Source organism: Thalia democratica, chromosome 7 (genome assembly GCF_965202585.1).
Source record: "Thalia democratica chromosome 7, ktThaDemo2.hap1.1, whole genome shotgun sequence".
In the NCBI taxonomy this organism is placed as follows: Eukaryota; Metazoa; Chordata; class Thaliacea; order Salpida; family Salpidae; genus Thalia; species Thalia democratica.
Window position 1 is genome coordinate 44,921,052 of NC_139171.1, and position 8,434 is coordinate 44,929,485.

At 27.1% G+C, this 8,434-nt stretch overlaps 1 protein-coding gene across 2 annotated transcripts; it reads left to right on the top strand.

The window, feature by feature from the left end:
- The first annotated feature begins 221 nt into the window (after positions 1-221).
- Positions 222-6,186, top strand: LOC145840286 (COP9 signalosome complex subunit 4-like). 2 transcript variants are annotated; one of them, XM_082947484.1, is made up of 4 exons: positions 222-2,227; positions 2,789-2,887; positions 4,616-4,812; positions 5,872-6,186. In XM_082947484.1, exon 1 carries the CDS (start codon positions 235-237, stop codon positions 1,459-1,461), a length of 1,227 nt encoding a protein of 408 aa, XP_082803610.1. In that variant the 5' UTR covers positions 222-234; the 3' UTR covers positions 1,462-2,227; positions 2,789-2,887; positions 4,616-4,812; positions 5,872-6,186. The 2 variants fall into 2 exon arrangements, with proteins under 2 accessions (XP_082803610.1, XP_082803611.1); XM_082947485.1 differs by lacking the exon at positions 4,616-4,812.
- The last annotated feature ends 2,248 nt before the right edge of the window (positions 6,187-8,434 follow it).

Below are 8,434 nucleotides of genomic sequence, written 5' to 3' on the forward strand. Positions count from 1 at the left end.
TTTTAATTCTTCAAAGGGGGCAATTTGAAAAAAAAAGTTTGGGAAACCCTGATCTAAACAATACACTCTAATCAATTTTTGTTTACTTTTGTGATTTTTCAATTTACAGGATAACTAATTCCAAAAATAAAAATAAGTAAGAAGTTTATTAAAAAGTTGAAATTCTTAAAAAAATAGATCAAGATAAAAATCACAGTTAATTTTGCATTTTCTAGTTCGTATTTAAAAGTAATTATGGATAAAGAAATCCAGCTGCATTTATCAAAGCTTGTAATAATCAACTCTATGAATAGTAGTAATCACAGTGAATTACAGGAGGAGTACATGAAAGTTTTTCATAACTGTCAGCAACTAGATGATAACCAAAAAATAGCTGCTCTTCAAGATTTTGTGAACGCAGTACTTAAAGACAGCTTATCATCAGTTTTAGCTGGAATATTGTTAAATAAAGTCTGTAAAGAGCTATATAGTTTTGATATAATAACTGGTAAAAATTTAGCTTTGTATTTGCTTGAGAAAATTCGTAATAGAATTGTGACTTTTGAAGAGCATGATACAAAATTAAGAATTTTTCTCAGTACTGTATTCAGTAATGAAAAAAACTGGTCTTTAGCTGCTGAAATGCTTTCTGGCACTGTTAATGATGTCAGTCAAAAACTTTTTACAGTTGAAGAAAGAATTGTTAGATTACTAGATGTTGCCCAACTGTATTTAAATGATAACAAACCAGTTATAGCACAGTCTTACACTAAAAGAGCAATCCACCAAATGGATGAAAATACTTCAGCTAGCCTAAAAAATAGAGGTAAAGCTTGCACTGCTCTTGCTTTAGACTACCAGTTCAAATTTTTAGATGCTGCACAAAAGTATAATGAACTCTCGTATGTAACAAGTTTACCTATTTCAGACCAAAATGAAGCGATTGAGAAAGCTTTGAATTGTGCTATCTTGTCGCCTGCTGGACCTAAAAGAGGTAGAATGCTTGCTGTACTGTACAAAGACGAGCGTTGCCAAAACCTTGGTACATTTTCAATACTTGAAAATATGTTTCTTGAAAGAATAATTAGGCCACAAGAAGTTGAACAGTTTTCAAAACAGCTTATGCCCCATCATTTAAAAGACGTTTCAGTTCTAGCAAATGCTATAACAGAGCATAACATTTTGTCAACAAGTAAACTTTTTACAAATATAAATTTTAACAAATTAGGACTTCTTCTAGGAGTTTCAAGCTCAGTAGCAGAGGAAAAATCCCGTAAAATGATATGTGAAAATCGAATGGAAGGATCAATTGATCAGGTTTCTAACGTACTTTACTTTAAACATTTAGAAGTATTACCATCGTGGCATAGTCAAGTTGAAAAATTGTGTTCTGAAGTTAATCAGGTTGTTGATCTAATCAAGGAAGTACACACAGATTGGGTAGAACTTCAGCTTACCAAGTATCATGCTGAAATGAATTAGATAATTTTTTGTGATAATTGTTTATTTCTTTTTAAATAACAGTAAATTTGGTGAACAATATAAAATAGTTAATTTTTTATTAGACTGAAACATTAGATATTCTTCAATCATGCGTTTATCATTTTGTTAAAATGTCTAAGAATAAGGTTTTGATTCTAAAGTTTGTATCAAATCTGTACTCTATAACTTGTTATAACAGGGTTACCAAAATTACTGGAATCCTGGAAAAACCTGAAATTTGAGAAATTTAAAAAAAAACCTGGAATTTTGAACAAAATCACTAAAAAACCTAAAAAACCTTGGATTTTAAACAGCTTTTACATGTTAAGTAGTAAAATTTCGATTTGGAACAAAAATTTATTCAATAGATAAAATATTTTCTATGTTGTTATACTATTTAACAGTGTTTTATCTTAAATTTAATATTAAAGTAAAAATAGATTTCAAAACGTGTAATTTAAAAAACCTGGAAGAAATTTTGAAAGCCTGGAAAAAATTTGACAAAAATATTTGGCAACCCTGTTATAAGTATTTGATAAACATTTAGTTTTGTTTTAAAAACTTTGATTTTTGTTGCTTTTGGTCTAAAAATAACTATGTTTTAGTTTGCTCTGTTGTTAGCGTTCAGTACTAAGTTTACTTTTTATTACCTCAATAAAACATCTAATGACAAATAAGTCAAAGACCAGCGTCTCTTCCTCTGTCTTGGGAAGCTTTGTAGTAAAAGATTTTGACCTGGAAAAACATCCACCAAGTGCTATTAGATGTTAGTATATTTAACTCTGTAGATATAATATTTAATGTAATTTTAAGATTAACTACTTGAAAGCATAATATTTGTTCTTTGAAATGTATCATTTAGTTTCAAATTGCGCTAGAAAACGATACTTTTCAAATTTTCTAAATTTAGATAACTTAAACGTAGGATTATGTTTAAAAAATTATACTTAATATGTTCGAGTAATAAACTTAGTATACAAAAAGTAGTGTGCTTATCATACTAGGTGCGCTAGTCAGTCCATTAGTGATCTAATGTATAAGTAATTACCAAATAATTTTCAAAGCGTTTTTCATTATCATCAAACTATATGTTAGACTAAAACGACTGTCCCAATAGGTTATAACCATAAATTCACAGTTAAGGGTTTTTTTGCTAGTAAGTTTTGTATAAATAATTATGATTTACAAAAGTTGTATACAGTTCTTTTTATTTCTATTCAATTATTTGATAAGCTTTTTTATAACTTTAAATTCGTACTATAACCTTGACCATTTGACATGACATATTAAGAAGTTTATTGTACTAAACCAGTTAAACAATTTATAGCACAAGACCATTTAAAATTGATGCAATTACTTCCACCAAAAGATTTCATATGGATTGATAATAAATGGTTATGTGTTTGTTCAACTCCGACGCAGCCGTGTTAGTTTTTTGATTTTAAAGATATAGATTCTGTTGTTCGCAATTTAATTAACGTGAAACGAGATTTTTTCAATTTTTCGGCTTAGTTTGTTAGTATACTGTTAATATATGATACTAGGAGGAAAGTTTTTAAACCTGCTAGTCTAATAATTGTAAACATTCATGATATATTAAATATGTTTTTTTATTTATTTATTTGGTAATTAGTTGACCACATGAACTGTTAAAGTCAAAATATAATGAAAAATTATTGGTTAATTTCGTCTATCAAGTCGAACAAATCGTATGTAGTTGTGGAAATAGTTTAGTTCCTATTTAAATCAATTGGAACTATTATTAATTCAGATATTTTGTGGTAGCATGTAGATCTTAAATTTTACAAAGACAAAAGTTAAATTACATATTATCTAACTCAAGTGGCATTTTTGAAACAATGCTCTATAATCAAATATTTGTCTATTAATGTTATCCATCTTGCCGATATTTATTAGCAGTGTATATGAAAGTATGTAATTGGATAGAGCACAACATAGTATTAGTTCGAAATAAATCATCTTTGCGCTTTAATTGTGCTTTCATAGAATAGATTTAGTTTTTTAGTTATTAATATAAATTTGCTGTTTATCGTTAGACACTGTTTTTGCTACGCTGTCTTTGTTTTTTACAAACTCTTTAGTTTGTTATCACATCAGTTGCTAAAAAAGTGTACTATTTTTCTGTAAAGAATATTTTTTTAAATCGGATTTGAAAAAAGATTTTTGCGTGTTAATAAGTATCAGAATACAATTGTACTTACATTTTCCTTATATTGGTTTTCGTAAATAACTAGGATATCTCCTTTAAAATGCATTAGGGACATCGATAAGGTACTTACTTAAAACCCAGGCAAAAGTGCGTACCTTACAGTTTGAAATACATTATATCTCTCTACATCAAAAAATAGGTACTATCTAATTATTTTTAAGTAGTTACGGTATATTTTATTCAAGATTTGCTAGATTTTTTTGTTTTGATTAATTTTATTTGGATAATGTTTTTTTTTTTCACCTCACATTTATAAACATGTTATTCGTTTGAAAAACATCATGAAATTTAATAAGATTTTAATCTCACTCATTTTAGAGATTAAATATTTTCTATATACCAAATTGGTATTACCAATTTTACCCAAAAGTTTGGTAACAACTACAACAGCAGCATTTATTAGTTACTGGTGTTTAATCTTTCTTTGTTTAAAAAAATATATAAAACTTTTAAATGACTAAATATATAGTTAAGTATAGTAGTTTGAAATATTTAAATTACTAAAAGTACATTATATTTAAAATATATACAATTTATGAACGTTAAATTTTAAATGTTAATTAAAATTACTCATTTTATTTTTTTTAATTTATACTAAGTTTCTTTAGGACACGTTCAAAATCCACCCGAGTTCAAATATGAATATATAAATAAATTCATTTGTCACTTGATAGAGAAATTTAGTATAGTTTCGTAATCTTTTGTTAAAATTAAAAAAAAGATTAATTTGTATATTTTAAGTTGCGAATGGTATGTAAAATAGTTATTAATTCTTTGGTAATATTGTTTCTCAGCATAGAATTTACCATAGTATTCTTCTTTGTTGAAATAGTTTGCTTTTTTATTTTCTCGCAACCTTAACCATGTTTAGAAAGCTTAGCTGATTTATTTTCACAAAATTAAAATGGTTTATATTTTCCATAGCTCACTTCAGGTACTTGTATGAAACAGGAATTCGTCATTTAATTTTTTTTAAACGAAAAGAGCTTAGAAGTAAACTGCAGTCTATATCTCCTCGCTTAAATCGAATTCAAATAAGAATAAATCGGAGTTCTCCACTGACTGTACAACAAATCGATCGATTTATTGACGTGGTTGAACAAGCTAATAACGAGAAAGATGTTTGTTTTGAACTTACTGCAGCCATAGATATACTTAATACAGCTAAACTAGTTATAACATTAAAAAATAAGATTTTAAAGATGCAAGTAGCCTTGAACAGGGTTGCCAAAAAACCTGGAATTTGAATAATTTTGACAAAAAGCCTGGAATTTTAACATTTTAAGTACAGGGTTGCCACTTTACCTGGAAACCTTGAAAAACCTGGAATTTTGATCAAAAATCACTAAAAAAACCTGGAAAGATCTAGAAGTTTAACAATTTTCACACTTTTAGTAGTAAAATTTCAATTTGACTCAAAAAATCTATCATATAAATGAAAAATTTCTGTCATCATCAAAAATTTTTATTAAAAAATATATTTAAAGTAGCTTTACATTATCTTTTCTATGTTTTTATACTGTTTAACACAGTTTCTTACCTTAGACTTAACTTTAAACTAAAAATGTACTTAAAAATGTGTACTTTTAAAAACCTTGAAGAAATTTGTAAAACCTGGAATTTTTTTTGAAAAAAACAAGTGGCAACCCTGTAAGTAGTAAAATTTTGATTTGACACAAAAAAATTGTCAAATAGATAAAAATTAATTGTTTTCATTAAAAATTTTATTTAAAAAACACATTTATAAAAGCTTTAAGATATCTTTTCAATGTCTTTGCTATTGAACACATTTTTTAACCTTAAATTTCATTTTAAAGTAAAATTTGACCCTAAAACGTGTAATTTTAAAAACCTGGAGAAAATTTTCCAAAAACATTTGGAACTCCTGCTGAAATGATTTTTCCTAACATTAAATTAAGTTAAAAGTTATCAAAGTATTATGAAAATATCCACAAAGTTTTTAAACATGACCACACTAAAATTATGTTTCTTATATGCTACGATTTTTTGTTGTCTGAATAATAGTTATACAAGTAGACTACGTTAGTATCTGTATGCAATTGGTATAAAAATGATGCAATTGTTTTAGTTACTAAAAATTCAAAAATTTTAACAGCTTAATTTTTTTTCTTGAATAGTTTTGCATGCTAAGTATACAGGTTTCAAATTTTTTATTTTAGGCTGTAGCCCTTGAGTGCCAGGAAACAGACACATTGCAAGTTGGAGTTTTTCTAGCTTGTTATTTAATAAAGCTGAGAAGAATATCGCACAAAGAAGCTATTAAACGGTTAAACTTTTTACGTCCAAGCTTAATAGTAAATACGGAACAACGGCAGATTATTGAACATTATTATATGTTTTACTTTAGACCTTTCCAATTAAAATTGTGAACAAAAGTATTTAACTAAAAAAATTCATTTTAATTTATTTTTTATCCATCATTTGTATGTATTTTAAATGTGATATCTATATGATTAAAGTCATAGACCTAATAAAGAAATACAACTCAAAATTTTAATTTGCATTAGTTTATTAAAGTATATTATAACGTTAATGAAAAAAGTTTACAAGATATATCGAATTTATTTGTTTGTAGTCCAGTATAATAGTCTGGTTTGAACTCGTATAAAAAGTCGTTTGCATATTTATTTTTGAATAGTTATGTTTATTAGAATAGTTATATTTATTTAAAAAAGATAATTTTTTGCTTTAATTACGCTTGATTTAAAAAAGCACTTTTTTTAATTATTGTAGTTAATATTAAGCCTTAACGGTATTTTGTTTATATGATAATTGAAATTCTTTAAAATATTTTTAAGGACAGCATTTGAAAAAGACAAAGTAATATATTGTATTTGAAAAAAGTAAGCTCTTACAGGTCTTAATAATACGTTAGAAATTAAAATAATTTTAAAAAATAATTAAAAGGAAAATTTGAAAAAGACTTTTGTTTACTATATTCAAAAACTTTTTTCAGACACATCTTAAAACCAGTTTTTACTTTAAGAAAATTAAAAATACGGAAGTAGATCTAATATATAAGATTATATTAGTAATTTTTTTAATGAAAATATATTAAGAATTACACAGAACTATAAGAATTGAATAGTCGTTTACCGTAAGCCTTAAAGGTATATTTTAAATTTATGAAGTTTTATTTAGACAATTACTTTAACAATACATTAGAGGTATTTTTCTGTTAATAAAAACTTATATAACTTTAAAAATAATTTTAATAAAAGAAGAATTGTTTGCTGAAGAAGAGTTCAAAAGTATCAAAAGCAATAGTATGAGTATAAAATGAAAACTTAGTCGATTTTTTAAAGTATAATAATTTTTACATATAGCATAAACAAAAGTAAAATTTTAAATCACCAGTTCCAACTATTATAATGTTCAATTGCATATTATATCTATGTTTATAAAACTAATACAGTAATTAGGTTTTGTTTCAAATGTTGAAGCTTATTTTCATTTAGTAATCAAAACATAGCCTCATTTTGATTTGAACTAAAGTTAGTGGTCTACTAAATCCACAAATTTTGGCAACCACTAGATCCATTTTCCTAATTGAGATTAGGCAATAATTAGGATAATAGTAAGAAAAGGCAATTTCCGACCGGATAATAACTAGCTGAAATTTTTAAAATAGTATGTTTTGTTAAATATCTTGAAGTAGTATGACCAAACCTGCAATGGCAATGTGTTATTTTTTGGTTGTGGCAGACAACATATCATCTTCATAAAACTGTATCAAAAAAAATAACAGAAACAAAAAAAAACATAGTTTATGTCTACCAGGATGTGTGATAATTTAATTTTAATCGTCAAAAATAAATAATTTAAACAAGTTTTGGTCCTGGCAAATAAAATAAAAGACCGGTTTTCTGTCGGGTTTGTCATCTGATTTGACTTGGTAGTTAAATTTTATATAGTTGTAAATTACATTACAAAATATTCTTAGGTCAAACAATGATTATCATTTTCTTTGTTGCATAGGTTATATTAGAGAGCTCAAAATTATTCATAAATATTGTCTATTGAACAACAAAAAACGCTCAAAAAGTTTGTTCAAGAACCTGGTGCTCGATAAAACCTTTCGGTTATCGAGTTATACACCAGAACAGTTTAAGTCATGTCCAGGACTAGTGCATAAATAACATTAAGTGCAAACTATTAGTTTTAGTCATAAACTTCAAACCTCGACTTGCTAAAAGTAGATGTGCGGTCTCCAAGCAAATATTTATTCTATACTGGATGCAGTCCGCGAAAGTTAAAACTGTTGATAAACCATAAGTTTTTGATACTTATACTGTAACAACAAAATTTCTTCAATCAATAAACTATCACAACGAACATAAAAAATCGTTAACTTTAGAAATTCTTCTTTTTTTGACATTAGCTGCTGCTTCCACTGGCTATCTCTCTCTCCCAGGACCATCTCGGTCTCCGAATCTGTACAACACACCCCCTTGACGCTTCAATGCGTATACAACATCCAAAGCGGTGACTGTCTTACGCTTGGCATGCTCTGTATAAGTGGCTGCATCAAGAACTACGTTGTCCAAAAATACTTTCAGTACACTACGAGTTTCTTCGTAAATCAAGCCTGAACTACACTTGACACCGCCTTGACGAGCCAATCGGCGAATGGCGGGCTTAGTGATACCCTGGATGTTATCACGAAAAAAGCTTTGCGATGGCGTTTGGAGCCTCTTTTTCTCAAACCTTTTTCTCTGTTAA

Coding starts and splice junctions, on each gene's coding strand:
- LOC145840286 (XM_082947484.1), top strand. CDS start 235: ATGGATAAAGAAATCCAGCTGCATTTATCAAAGCTTGTAATAATCAAC.